The sequence below is a fragment of the Pinus tabuliformis genome, chromosome 8, assembly GCF_031772625.1.
Source record: "Pinus tabuliformis cultivar Carrire ecotype Pingquan chromosome 8, CPIR1, whole genome shotgun sequence".
Taxonomy (NCBI): Eukaryota; Viridiplantae; Streptophyta; class Pinopsida; order Pinales; family Pinaceae; genus Pinus; species Pinus tabuliformis.
In genome coordinates this window covers 238,929,245-238,945,590 of record NC_142294.1, presented here as the reverse complement: position 1 = coordinate 238,945,590, position 16,346 = coordinate 238,929,245, and the positions used below count along the sequence as shown (strand labels likewise).

Genomic DNA, 16,346 nt, shown 5'->3' with positions numbered 1-16,346 from the left:
TGGAACAGGGTGCGGCGGATCAAGCTTCTGAAATACAAAGAAGAGCGGCTGCCGCTCTACAGTTGACTTTCACCTCTCAATCCGTCATAAATCTGACAGATCCGGCCCTCTGGAATCGCGAAACATGCCCGGAAGCAATAAGGAGGGCATATGAAATCATCGATTTGGCATCTCTACAAGCATTTAGTTATACGTTGGCACAAATTCATGGCAATGAGGCCCACGGTGACCAACTGACAGCGGCAGATAGGATATGTGACAACAGACCAGAGGATGAATTTAGCGGGAAGGAGAAACCGTTTCTGAACAAGAACCCTAGCTCTTCCGTCGATGCTGCCTCGGCACTGGCCGCCGTCCGGCCTCTGGTCTGCTTTTTTGGAGCTGAAGAGGTGCGTATCAGACCAGGCTTACGGGACTATACTACCAAGAAACGCCCAAACACATCAAGAGCATCGAAGGCATCCAAGACTGGAGCTCTGGAAAATGTGGATGCTGTTGATGGAGATTCCAGCGGGGGTGTCGTTAAGGCGGTCGTAGCACAGAGGGTTTGGAGACGCGCTTTCGTGCCTGCCATTATCAGAAAACAGCAGGGGATGATAGCGCACGTAGGGGCTATATTTCACGCCGATCTTCCGCCTCTGCATCCAACTGCACAAACCAACCCAGATCTGATTGATCCCCCTGTTTGCCATAACCTGACAAGTATGGGTTACACCCAGCAGTCGATGATTGTCGATTACCTTTGGATTGGCACAAGCGTTTTGAGCGAGAGAGCGTTCTTCAGTAAAAATGGAGCCTTCAGGATGGAAAGACGCAGACTGTATTTAAGGTATGAAGGAAACACCCATTTTATAGAATATCAAAATGTTGTTCTGTTAATATATGATGCAGATAAGAGTACCTACATACCATGGGGCTCTGCCTGGGAGCCATTGCCAAGGGACAGCCAGATCTGGAAACCCTATGGGATGGGCAAAATAATAAAAACAGGGGACTGCCAGGATAAAGATTGGATCCAGATCTTCATCAAACAAACAGGGGGCAGCCACTGTTGCATGCGCCTCTGCACGAATTCAAACATACAAGAGCTAAAAAACAAAATACAAAACCAACTTGGAATACCCACAAGACACCAGAACCTGATATGTGCAGGGCGTAGCCTACAGGACCATCTTACTCTACAGGAATATGGGATCTGTCAGGATACAACCATATACCTTAACCTAAGACTGCGTGGAGGCTGCAACGGATCTGGCTCAAAGACCACAGGCTCCTTTCGTGATGCAGTAAAGGGGAAAGGAAAAATGCAGGACAAACCAATGTTACCACCAGAACAACCTGGGCCATATATAGTAGAACAAAAACTGGAACATGCTATGCTCCAAGTTACTATACCAGAGGTAACTGCAATACACTCTGACTTCACAAAACATGCTGTAATATGTAGATTTAATGGTTTCTGGCCAAAATCAGATGCTTTACATCAATGGATACATTCCCGCTGGACACCAGAATGTAATATATATCTATGCTCAAAAGGTTTTTTCATTGTTCACTTCCACACAGAGGAAGAAAGGGACAGCATCATCAATGAGGGGCCTTGGTTTTGGGGTAGTGCAGGTCTCTTTGTTACCCCTTGGTTTGCTGAATTCGACCCAAATACTATGAAAATCTCAACAACGCCTGTTTGGGTGAGGCTACACAACCTCCCATTACACTTCTGGCACCCCATAGTATTATATGCCATTGGGAATTCCTTGGGGAAACTCCTAAAAGTTGATGAAGACAGATATAGCAGAGGGATTTACACATTTGCCAGAATTTGCGTTGAAGTGGACTTGAGTCAGGGGCTGCCTGATAAAATATCATTAAACTATAATAACACTGAGTGGATACAGCCCCTAGACTATGAAAACACAGCATTCAGATGCCGCAGCTGCCGGCAAACAGGACACCTTCAAAATTCTTGCCCACTGGCCAGAAAGAACACAAAAGGAACCAAAAAACAGCCAAAAAAGCCAAATGGGTGGCAGAATACAGAACCGCTGGAAGAAGAGGACACTCAGCCAGAGCATAAAGGGAATCAAGAGGAACCGGATATAAATATGGAACAGAATGGTACACATGAAGAAAAAGCACCAGACCCACAAAGGGAGGACCATGATCGGCAGCAGGAAACGCCACGGCCGGAAGCCAGTGGCAACAAAAGAACCCATGGATCAGAAGGATCAGAATCCGACAAAGAACCTCCAGTGAACACGCAGGAATACTCACAGGCCATCATTGTTCCCCCTTCCGACTCGCAGGGTTGGCGTAGGGTGGAGAAGAAGAAGGGCAGAAAAGTATAGGCTTTGATGTAATTGTAAACTTTTTTTATTCTTTTTACGAGTGTACTTGTCCTATTTATGGACAGCTATCTGCATATGCTCTAAGCATCTACAAAATGTAATTTATTTCAATATGAATATAAATTACGACTTTTTCTACGGGAAAAAAAATATATATATATGTGTGTGTGTGTGTGTGTGAGATATAAATAAAATAAATATTTGTTTAAAAGCTAATTAGCGTAACAAACTATTTATTTAACTTTAAATTTATAGTCATCTTAATGCAGCGGCAAATAAATAATCTATGGTAGAATTTCTATGTTGAAAAAATCAAATTGATATGAAGTATGTCATGTCGTCTTAATCGTGTGACAAAGAATTCATATGTAATAAAATATCTAATATAAAAAATTACAATGCCTAATTTATTAAAATAATAAAAAAAATGTTACAGAAAGGCTTAAGTGTGGGTGCAAAATATTTCTAAAATATATTTGTTTTATTTTATATTTTAAATTATGATTAAAATTGTGAAGACAAAAGAGAAGATTTTATTTATTGTAGTGTTGGGTTAAATTTTGTTTTTTATATTGCAACATGATTTAAAATTCAATTGTGAAAATATATAATATAGATAATATTTATTGAGGAAAATGATTGCAACAAGTTCATTCAATGATAAAAACCACCAAGATAAAAATATGAAGAAAATAAATAAGGAAAAATCAGTGTAATATGCAATGTTGTTGCTTTTGTTTTTTAGATCGCCCAGTTTTCATAGTTAGTAAAAGCCCAAAACGTAATGAAAACTTTCATTTTAAAGAAAATATTAAATATGGAAAACTCCATAAATTTGGAAGAAAAAAAATTATAATTAATCCATAAAGACACTTCGCAATTAAAGGTTTTTTTAAACAATTTTTAATTTTAAAAATTTAATTTTAAACCATATAAAATTAGTCCCCCGCCAATCAAAAATTAGAAATTCAAATTTTAAAAATAATTATCATATTAAAAATAATAATAATAATATTCAATTTTACAAAAACCTTAATAAACTTTAGAATAAAAAATTACAAATTAATTAAAAATCAAAACATTTTTACCCAAACTAATTACAATATATACAACACAATCATATTAAAAATAAATTATTAAAATATCATATACTAAATGATACATCATTCTACATACTTTTAGTTCTATCATATTTATTTAAATATCATATAAATAAATAACTAGATGATACATCATTCTACATACTTTTAGTTCTATCATATTTTTTTTTTGAATATCTTATGATTTTAGTTGATCAAATTCAACTTTAAACCGACAAAAATAAAAAGTATCTCATGATAAAGTGAGATTACATAAAGTTATAGTGTTTCTTGTGATAAAGTGAGATTACATAAAGTTATGGTGTTTCTTGTGACACGATAATGATTGATTTTATATGCTACAATAAGGGAGTAAGTTATTCGTGTACAATTTTTTTTTTTAATATATTTTCTTAAATTTGATTGTTTGGGGTTAAAAGTTATCATTGTGATGCTTTAATAATAATAAAAAATAATGTTAAAATATAAGTAAATGAATAATAATAAATAGAGAAAAGATAACAATAGTAAATAAATAATAAATAATGAAGAAAATATAATAATAAATAAAAAAAATAGTAAATAATAAATTAGAGTTTTAAATAATTATATATAAAAGTAAATTATAAAATTAACAAAAATAAAAAAATAAAATAAGAAAGAGTTAAATTAAAAGAAATATTAAATTAAGTAAAACTTAAAATAAAGAAATAAAAGTTGCATGTTGACATATGGAATGTGTGTTTGTGGATTTTTTATTTTATTTTTTGGTCTATTTAATGGACGATGACGACGACGAAATCCATCCATTTTTTCACCCATTCTCATGGGAGAAAAGTTTTGTGAGACAAAGGATTCCTTGGCAGTAGTACATTGATTGAGAGCTCGGGGATGACTAGTTGTAGAAAGATTATGTACAACTGAGCCCACGGTCGGGTGGAGAGTCGTCCCCAAAACTTTGTTGCGGTTAGCGAGATTCAGAGATTCAAATAACGTTCAACCCTAAAATCACAAATAAAAAATATCATCGCTACAGGGAAGTCATCTCTACTCATGATTTCCAAAAATTCTATGTTAATTAGTTGAATAGTTAGTGTGTTAATTATTAATTTCATAATTGACATAATTAGCTGTGTATTTTAATTGTGGATTGTTACATATGGCATCACAGCGGATTTCTAACTCTATATAATTTCAAGATTAAAAAAAAAAAAAATTGAAAAAAATACTTAATCAAATTTATCAATAATCTTGCTTATGAATAGATTTGAAAAATAAAAATTAGTTTTAATTTTTTTATATACATTTAAAATAATATATAAAATTTTATAATTTTTCCTGAAATTAATCATTTTAAATAAAATAATTATTATATAAATATTAAATAAATAGCATTTCTAAATGTATATAAAGCTTTCTATATTGTTAAATATAAAATTGACGCACTTCTTGTTTGCATTTTTTTCTTTAGTATTCTCAAATGGTCTTTCTCTTCTGGTTCTTCTGTCTTCATTGCACTTGACCCCACCCTTCACAATCTGGAATCCCATATTCCTCCGGCGCTCCTCACCTTTTTTCACACCAGGGGCATCTTCACCTGGTCCATGCTCATTGACTCATGGTCTTCCTTGTCGCCTATCTGGAAATCGAACCATCAACTACATATTCCCCCTCCCCTTCGGCCCCTCTGGTCTTCCGCCACCCTCCACTTCTCCCGCCTGAACATCCTACAAATGGGGCCACATGACTCCCTCATCTGCTCTACAGACACCACCACCCGCCCCATCACTGTTAAACGACTTTACTCCGTCCTCACCTCCCTCACCCCGCCTCCTCCCTCCCTCTTCCCTCTTAATCTATGGAAGGCTAACTGCCCTCTCAAATCCACTCTGTTTGGCTGGCTTCTTTTTCATGACAGGAATCTTGTATGGGATGTTCTTCAATCAAAAGGGTGGCAGGGTCCAAGTCAGTGCTGCTTCTGTCGTTCTCACTTGGAATCGAACATCCACATGTTCTTCCATTGCACTGTCACCTCTGCCATTTGGATCGAGCTGTCAACTTGCTATGGTTTTCCTGTCCTACATTTCCCCTCGGTTATGGATGCCTTCTCTTGGTGGTCTACTCAGCGTCCCTTCTGGCACGCCATCTTCCTCTTCACGCTCTGGCATATCTGGAAGTGGCGCTGCGGCTATGTTTTTCAGGACTCTCATACACCTCCTGGAATCATTATTTCCTTGATCACTGGCGGCTTGCCTCCGGAGTAATTCTCATCAGATGTCGTCTTCTTCTTCAACTGGCTTTATTCTGGCGGCTCATCATAAGATGCATCTTTCTCATTTGGGCAATATGTCTCAATGCACTCAATATCAGTTAACAATTGTATCAATGCTTTTTTAGATCATTTGCACAGAATGTCTTCGACCATTCTTGGTTTTTATTTTCCACAGGAAGACCTATTCCTGTTGCGATATGTGATTGATGGTTTTCGATCCATATTCTGCTATGTAATTATCCAACAGCTTATATGAACTCAATATAACATATATAGTTTTTTCTTCTGAAAAAAAAAAACTTTTAAAAAACAGTCAATTAAAAATTAGCTTTATACCATTGATGTTATATATGCATGATATGACATCCTTGCATATTTTAAATATATTATAATTCTTAAAAAAGGGAAAATAAGTTGAGTGTTATCCTAGCAAATAAATTTATATGATTATTGCTACATGCCTTACATTGCATACATGCACATATTTTAAATGTATTATAATTTTGTTCAAAAGAACAAAGTAGTCTCCTCATAGTTATGCTGCCAAATTAAAATTTTATGAAAACGTGTGGTATTCCAAAGCTAGTGTTAGTTCGAATTTTGTGGAAGGTTTAGTATGATCGGTATTTGGAAAGCATCAAAGATTTATTTTATACTTGTCCCATTTCATCGTGTGCCGATTAAACAATAAATTAGTCAATGTAGAAATTCGATTTTAGCTTTTTGTTTTTATATCGATTACATTTTTCAATTTCTCTGGTTCTTCTAATTTTGTGTCTCGACTCAATTTACTAGTAATGTCAAGATGGTGCTAGCTCCCTCATGCTTTTTCTTTCTTAGAGGCTATGTATGTATATGTAACAACCCATAATTAAAATACACAACTAATTATATTAATTATGAGATTAATAATCAACACATCAACTATTTAACTAATTAGCATAGAATTTTCAAAAGTCATGAGCACAGATGACTTACCTGTAACAATGATATTTTTTACTTGTGATTTCGGAGTTGAATGTTACTTGAATCCCACTAACCGCAACAAAGTTTTGGAGGCGACTCTCCACCCAACCGTAGGCTTAGCTGCACATAATCTTTCTACACTTGACCACCCTCGAGCCCTCAATCAACATATTACTGCCAGGGAATCCTTTGTCTCACAACACTTTTCTCCCAAGAGAATGGATGAAGGAATGGATGGATCTCATCCTCCTCATCGTCCATTAAATAGACGAAAAATGGAAAGGGGTCCACATGTACACATTCCATGTGTCAACAAACAACTATTATTTTTTTATTTAAAGTTTTTTTTCTTTTTGTAAGATTGGTAGAACCTTTGTATTCATTTTCTTTCAAAAAGGGGAAAGTTACATCCAGAAATCAAATGGTTAGGTGGCCTCAACCTGCCCAGAGGGAAACCAGATATGTTGGCCACCTAACTGCATGATAAGCCATCCAAAAACAAAATATTATAAGCCTGTCAAGCCATGCTAGATATCTCTGAGTGTCCTTATACTTCCTATACTCTAAATAACTGAAAACATATTGTAAATTTTGTAACTGATGCATATAACAAAAGATGAAACAGAGATTAAACCATCATACTACTAATCATCAGATGAGTCCATGGGAGCATGATCACGCATTAGAGCCTTGAAGCTCAGTTTGTGGGATATAGGGAATATGTTGTTCGATGCGGCTAAGGTGACCATTCTGCATTTGAAGCTGAAACTGAATTTGTTGCAGATCCTTACTGAAATTCGAGGTTCCTTAAGAAGTCGAAGGTGAGCCAAAAGGGATGTGTACCAATGCTTTAGCTAGAATATTTTTCATTATCCAATACAAATGGACATTTTTCTTGTACTAAGAAGACCAGCCACGAGAGTGACCAGGATCAGGCACGAGGGCCTACCAGTCTGCAAAGTCAATTTCCATTGCATCAGCGTGTTGATTAAATTGTACCTCCCATTCGGCTATAAGCTGACGAACCTGAGTCGATTTTCCCTCGTGGTAAGCAATGGCAGCCTCTTTTATGGTGTGAGAGGTTGATTTTCGACCTCGGACTTTACTCGATTAATAATTGGCTTGACGACCCTCTTGGTTTCCTTTTGTTTATTACCACGAGCGCAGGAACCATGGGCTTGATTACCCTTCCCTGAGGCAACACGAGCCATGACACGAGAAGGACTTAAAACTCCAGCAGTAACTGACTTAGTCCCCGATAGTAGACCCGAAGTTAGCTAACACCCGAGAGTAGTGTGCTTCCCAAAACTGCACCGGACCAGATAACCTGACAAACTATCAATGCATGAGGGCCAAAAGCTATAAATTGACCAACGACTTACCCTGCAACAAGCAACGAACCAGACATGAAGCTAGTCCCCGAGCCCTTCTTTATTTTAAGTTTTACTTAATTTAATATTTCTCTTAACTTAACTCTTTATTATTTTATTCCATTTTACTTTTTGTTAACTTTATTTATTTTTAGAGTTTACTTTTATATATAGTTATTTAGAACTCCAGTGTATGGTTTACTATTTTATTTATTTATTATTATTATATTCTCTTCATTATTTATTATTTATTTACTATTATTATATTTTGTTTATTATTTACTATTATTATCTTTTCTTTATTATTTACGATTTATTTACTATTATTATCTTTTCTCTATTGATTATTATTTATTTACTTATATTTTAATATTATATTATTTTATTTATTATTATTATTAGGGGCATTACATACTCCCCATGTTTAAAGAACTCCGTCTCGAAGTTAAGTTGAATCATTTAACAATTTATTTTATTTAGTTATTTATTACTTCATGTTTTCCCTACACCCTCTAGTGAACTAGTATAACCAGCAAACATCGAAAGTTTCCACAACATTCGGGAAATATCAAGGAATCTATGTCATTTTTCCCACTTTCTAAACCATGCATAAGCCTCATCGGTTTGTACCATATCCCAACGCTTGGGCCTAGCTCAGACCTTATCTGCCCCAAGGCAAACACCCGGCTCAATACTCCATGCAGTAGTACTCCAGGCATCTCGAAAGGCTGGCTCATTCCCTCCACAATCACTAAGATGCACAACCCCAGTTATCGAAGTCTTTACACCCCCACTAAAATTTGACATCTCAATCCATTATCATGCACCTAACCTACATTATCAGACACTTGGCCTCCTCAAGATGGTCGTATCCCCTCAAGAACTATCCATCAAGGGTTATACAAGACAAATGAACCACTGGCATATGTAGTGTTGATTGAGTATGTCCCCAGCCCATATGGTGTTTCATATTCTGCCTCGCAGGTATGGGCTCTCACGAGATCATCAAATAAATTGGCCATCTCAGTCTATTTGTGATTTTTTTGTCAATCACCACATCTCAACATGCAACTAGTGCATTAGTTATAATCACAACGTCATAGAAAATAATTCATATGCCACATCATGCATACCATCATGATAGCATAACATCGTTGTTATCAAGACATTTTAAACAGTAGAAAATGCATGCTCATGCATGTCATAAGATCTGGATGTAATAACCACATGTGTCGCATCATGAAATATCATTGACATATATGCATCAAAGATATATCATTCCATCGCATAATAAATGGAACCACATGTCAACATAACCTCATATTATAACATCACGAATATGATAATCATCTTAGTATATATCAAATTTAGAGCAATAATACACCATAAGCTTTCTTATCATGATTCATCAAAAAAATCAATCTCATTTGCTTGTATAAACAATGAATACCAACTATGAAATAATATTATTCAACATTCATCTAGGATCTAGGCTATATCGTCAATCCAGTCATGAAACAATGAGTGTTTAGTCAAGTACGACCTCTATTAGTTGATTTTCACTTCCTTTTTTCAATTTGTGTGTAGTCATTCATAAAGTCTCGTTATGAATTTCCAATAGTATTTCTTCCTACGCTTCATGCATGATGTTTTCTCATTGGTCTAAATTGTTTATATCATTTTCCAACAGTTAAACAATTGTTATCCTTGAAACATTTTGCTAATTTATCATTTGTCATTCTCACCAACTACAAGTAATTCCAACTTCCAATCTTTACATTTTAAATTATATAGATCATCACTATAACCCTTACCAATCATGCATGCTGCTACATAATTTATTTCATAATACTTTAAATATATTACATGCTAATTTCATGTATAAATTCCTCACTATATAATAACTACACATACACATCAAAACACAATATCTATCAAAATAAAATAAAATTAGATACTATTTTTAAACATACTCCTAACATTATTAATTTGAACTATTATTAATATTAAATAAATAAATAAAATGTTATTATATCTAACACAAAAATTAACCAATAAAAAGTATTATCATATCTGACAAAAAAATTTAACCATGGTAATAGTTTCTTATAACTTTATTTCAAAAAAAAACCTAATTCTTAATTTTCACCTTTTCTATTTTACTTATATTTAAATATATAAAAAATTAACTTTTATACATACCTAATATTTAAATATTTTAAAAACCACATACTTAAAATTCCATTCCACGGCATTTTTATACTTCTAACTGACTTTTACTTTACTTACATTACTCTTTTCACTTTACCTAACAACCATCTTCCATCTTTATTACTATGTGACTCCAATTTTACAGTCACAATAAGTTTCTTTTTTTGCTTTCTTTTATATATAAGCAACACTTTCTATATTAAAAATATAGAAACACATAAGTAGCTCTTATATTTAAAAAAAAAAACTTTATATTCCCCTGCCTTGTAATTGAATTTCTAAATTGACTAATTTATCTTTTAGTCGGCGAGATGAGACGAGGCGGGTATAAAATAAACAAGGGAGGTTGCAAAGCAGCAAGTCCCTGCCGCTCACTGAAGAGAAAACAGAAGCAATTAAAACAGAAGCAGCTGAATCTGGTGGGAATGAAAGGTACGCCATGCATAGTACATGATCCACCTGCATAGTCTGAAGTGTAACAGAAGTTGCGCAATAAGAAAATGATCTATTTTGAAGCTCGACTGGTGCAAGATTGGAGACCGAGAGCAAAGGTCTACATGATCCACCTGCATAGTCTGAAGTGTAACAGAAGTTGCGCAATAAGAAAATGATCTATTTTGAAGCTCGACTGGTGCAAGATTGGAGACCGAGAGCAAAATTGGGTTTACAAAAGAAATTTCGAGGTCTTAAGATGGAGTATTAGCCTTTTGTAGCAGAATCGAGTGGTGAGGCTTCTTTTCCTTCCCATGCGTCATCTCTGTGAAGCAAGATTTGTGAAGAATTGAATGACCTAGATACTCCTGCGATGTCAAGACTAACGTGGTGCACCATTGGAGGAGGGAATTAATGCTTTAACGTGTTAAAAATTCACGAAATCCGCGTGTATCCAAATGTCGTTGACTTTTAACGCACCACTAGCAGGAGAGCGTTAATGTTTTAACATGGTATTTCGTTGAGCTTTTGTGCGTTACAACGCTCTGTGTACAAGCGTAGGGTGCGTTAATGATCGTTGAGCTTTGGTGTGTTATAGCATTTTGTGTAAATCTGTTATTATTCGCTTTATATAACTTGAGTTTCGATATTAACGGTAAATGTGTAGTTTAAAGTAAAGTCCGTTTAACAAAGCGATCAGGTTTATGTACAAGATAGTTAAGGTTTGTTAGCCTACACTCGTGTCCATAGTCGGTTTGAGCTTAATATATTCTATGTGGACTTAATGTGGTGGGGCCCATTACGCCATTAACTTTTATACATTGGAACTATCTTGCTATTATTGAATGTTTATTGCTCTTAACTATAGTATAAAAAGGACTTAGCACTGTTTTCATTGAACTGCATTTTTAATGATTTTTGCTTTCGGTTACGTTGAATTGAATTCTTTTATTATAAGAGGAAGATATATCTTCTAAGTCTTCATATTTGATTCCTGGTTAAAATTGTTCAAATTCTTGACGTTTAATTTATTAAGTTAAAATTGTTCAAATTCTTGACGTTTAATTTATTAACATTGAGTTGAATTCTTTTATTATAAGAGAAAGATATATCTTCTAAATCGGGAAGCTCATTCCAAAATTTCTAGAGACGCGATTTGAAAAAATTAAGCTGAATTTTCAGCCAACGATAACACCTTATCATGAACTTAGGTTGGATGACCCTGATTACTTATGAACGGACCCGGACCTGGACGCGACGCGATAGAGGGGATGAACGGACCCAGACCTGGACGCGACGTGATAGAGGGGTTGATAATATTATGGACCCACGTGCAACTTGCGGTTTTCAGCCAAGCGTGAATCCACGTGGTCAGTGAAAGAACATGAAACATGGCATGCCCATAGAAAACGAAACCTGTAAACATGCGTAAGGAAAATGAAACATGTCACATGAAAATAAAACTTGTCTTCACGTCTCTGAAGAAGACCAGCACGTGGTAAGAGAAAATTAAAATCCTAAAAACACCAGCTCATGAAAATCGCAACAACAACGCTTGTTTAAGCTTGCCTGCCCTGCGTTTTTGCGTCTGGATATTCAGGATTTGCCCTTCATCGTACTGGTGCTACTCCATCTGCTACTCGTGCATCTCGGGCTCCATATCGAAGGTATCCTACTCCTGCATCTAATATTGTCCTCTCTGTAATTTTCAAAGGAGCTTAAAGGGGATACATTCTTACCATTGTTTCTTGTTTTCCTCCTTCCTGGTAACATGCTGATAGGACTCATGTTCTTTCACGGACTCCTGCTTCTATGAAATACACATCTCAGAGCCCGAGTTTTTGTACTCTTTGTGCCACCATAGTGAAACCTGAAAGTTGTTTCTGCCTCCAGGTCGCTGGTTGAACTTGCACAGCTTTCGTTTCTATCAGAATGTAAAGATTTGCATCTCTGTTTGTCATATAGTACTGCCTTTCTCCAGGTTTGGTTGATGAATTTTTCTTTCCTTGACTGCTTCAGCATTTGTGTGCTCATGTGTTGTGGGATCCTCTTCGTCTCCATGTCATCTTATTTGATCTACAGTCGCACAAGAAATAAACATGCAGAGATTATTTTTCTGCTTTGAGACTAAATTATCTGCTGATATGTATAGATAGACTAAATTCTCTCGGTAATATTCTGACATGATATTGATCTTGTACTTGCTGCTAGTACCATTACAGGATTTTAATTTATGTTGGTCTGTACAGCAAAAAAAATCTACATGAAGAAATATCAAAGTCGTTAGCAATGTAGGCTGAGAAAAAACTGGCGATAAGGTTTGTGCGATCTCTTAGTTTTGCGAGATAGTCGGTCGAAAGGCTGAAACTGATTAATTAACCTGGACGATGGAGATGACGATGTACCAGGGAGGTGCGCGCTTTATTTAGAAATTAAAACCTGTCTGAGTTATAAAAAATTAATGCAAATTCATTTTAATTATATTAGATGCAGATTTATCTTTCTGATTTCAGTCAAACTATAAGATAGCTATAGAATTTTAAATGCCCTAGATGCCCTGATTTCTGTCAAACTATAAGATAGCTATAGAATTTTAAATGCTCTAGCCTTTTTAAGATGCTCCCAGTTTTCTGAACCCTAGATGCCCTGATTCCTGTCAAACTATAAGATAACTATAGCATTTTAGATGCTCTACACTTTTTTTTTGGATGCCCTGAGTTTTCTGAAGTACAACACTGTACTATCATATGAATAATAACAAACATACATATCAATGTTGTAAACATTATCTTCAAATTAAATTAAAGTAGAATAGGTAATTTTTTATAAAATCCAACCGTGAAATAATGATAAAGAAAAACTATCTTATCTTACAAATGAAATTGTGTATCCTAAGATAACTATCAAATAACTATTCCCAATATTAAAAATTAAAATTAGAGCAAAAATTGTATTTTTTTTAATGTAGTTGTCAAATAATTATAAAGAGAAGCTCCATTTTATAGTTGTTAGTAGCCTAATGAAAAAATTAGATCTATACTCATATTAAAATTTAAAATAGATCCATACTAGTTATTATTCAGCCATGTACCATTTATAACAAAAATGTGAAGAAAAAAGCGAATGTGAAAAAAGAGGCTTATTACTGATATACCTCCAGTAACTCGCGGAGCTGTTCTCTGAAAATCGCCATGAGATCTCGAGTTTTTGATACCTCGCCATCGATGTCGCAGTCTTCTGCGAAAATGGAAGAACACTCTTCTGATTCATGTTGTCCAACGGTCCCTTGCCCATAGATTATGTCGATGGCGTGGTCGCTACCGCTGGTGCTGCAACGCGTGGCCATATTTTGCAACTTTATGCATAAGCTTGGAAAAATTTAACTAGGCAGTAGGTAGGATTACCAGCAGCAATATCGCATTCATGGCTATTTGACCACTTTTCAAGAAAATAAATTTTGAATGCTACTTCATTTCGCCGAAAAATATTCACGGTTTATAGAAAAAAGTTCAAATATACTAGGCTAGGCATATTTGATTCGTTTTAAATGCATCAGACAAAACACGGATTTACATACAAAAAATTATATAATGTGAAACTGCTATTCCAAATGTTTTATATTTTATCAATGAAAAATTACAGTCAGTTTTCCCTTTGAAATCCTCCCTTACAGATTTTTGGTGGCCTGAAACCGAGAGCTGTTGCAGAGAGTTGTTGTTGCATAGCTGTTGCAGAGAGTTGTTGTTGCAGAGAACGATTGATCGACTTTTGCATTATCGACGGCGAATCAAGCCCCTCAGCTCGAATATTAACCACAGAGACCCAGATCAAGCGAACAACAACTGTCAAGCATGCACCATTGGGTTCTCATGCAAGCTGCAAATTTGACACGGAAGCTGCAATGACATGTCTTGTTTCTCATACATGATATATAGTAACAGACATATCACTATAGACATTTAATGTTTACAAATTAATGTTAACATTAACATGAGACCGTTGACGGTCAGTGATAATGAACAGGACGTAAAAAGCAATTTAGGCTATGCTCCAGCCTCTTCCGCCTCGGGAAGAGGCCAAATAAGATGGCAAAGCTTCAGCTCCAAATAAGACTTTGGTTATCTCGGCACATCCCCGCACAGCACGTTTGGAAACTTTATAATAATCACCGAATAACAGCGGACTAAAACTGGAAACTAATGCTAAAGCAAGGCTGTTCGATTACTATAGTCCCTGCCCATTGCCAGATGGCAGGGACTAATAAATAACTACTGCTTTCCAAATGCCAATCATACCAAACCTTCCTCAAAATTTGAAATAACACCGGCTTTGGAATACCACACGCTTTCAAAAAAATTTAATTTTGGCAGAACTTCGCAATTAGGAGGAGACTATTATGTTCTTTTGAACGGAATTATAATATATTTAAAATATGTGCATGTAACAACAATATATGAACAAAAGGATAACATCTTTCCAGCGTTTATTTGGAAAACGGGTTGTCCTTTAAAAATCATTTTATTTGCATGGTTGGTTTTTTACAACAGGAACTTTACATGGGATAATCTACAAAAACGTAATTATTGCGGGCACGCCATATGCCCTCTATGTAGATCTAACGCTGAGAACAACTTACACATCTTTCTCCTTTGCCCACAATCACAGATGATATGGAGGAATCTTGCTGCACACTTTGGCTATACCTACACCTCTTACCCTTCCATTTCTGAGGCGTTCAAAGGATGGAGTAACATGATCATTGATTGGAGGCCCATTCCATTTATAACTATCTAGACCATATGGAAATGGCGAAACGGGTCGATCTTCAAATCCAAAAGAGAATCACTTTCAACGGTTTTTGAATCTATCCTTTGCCTATACAATGCGCTTGGAATGCCTCACCAATCCAAAGTCAGAAAAGGAAGGTGTCCACAGGTTCCGGAACCTACAAATATTCCACGTGCATTTTTCGACGGAGCTGCTCAACATGGTACATGCGCCTGCGGAGTATTCATCATTCCAGAAGCTGGTCAAGCTTACGAGATTCATTGGAATGGAGGTGCCGGATCCAACAACAAAGCAGAAGCTATGGCCCTCGCTGGTCTTCTTTATCTTTGTGACTTTCTTGACATACAAAAGATTCAAATATTTGGAGATTCGAAAGTCATCATCGATCATGTACAGTCAAAACATACCATAAAAAACATCAATCTTTCCGGTTGGCTGAACAGGATAGAGGATTTATGGAGCTGCAGGAGGGACTACTCAATTGCTCACATCACCAGGGACAAAAACGGGAAGGCAGATGCTCTATCAAAAATGGGCCTATCTATTCCACAAGGCACCTGGAGGATGCAGTTAACGGTGGACAACATCTCTTATCAGATCCAGGACTTACACATTCCGGGTACTTAAAATTCAATATTTTGATGACTATCTGGTATGTCTCTGTTTCCCAATATATTGACTTCCTTTTTGAAAAACTTCCATATAATTTTGTCTCATAGGACCGATTTCGACCCTAATATGATCTATATGTTGCAGAAAAAAATATAGCTTATTTTTGTATCTTTTCTCATATGGGACTTTGAACCAATTCTTTCAACCATATCTGATGGTTCCTATAGAAATATTGCTGTACATTTTTCCTATGATGAATATAATACAA

At 35.6% G+C, this 16,346-nt stretch overlaps 1 protein-coding gene across 1 annotated transcript; it reads left to right on the top strand.

Annotated features, from left to right (window-relative positions):
* The first annotated feature begins 15,571 nt into the window (after positions 1 to 15,571).
* LOC149235017 (uncharacterized) lies at positions 15,572 to 16,093 on the top strand. The gene has a single exon (XM_089368434.1). The coding sequence runs from the start codon at positions 15,572 to 15,574 to the stop codon at positions 16,091 to 16,093; it is 522 nt and encodes a 173-aa protein (XP_089224560.1).
* The last annotated feature ends 253 nt before the right edge of the window (positions 16,094 to 16,346 follow it).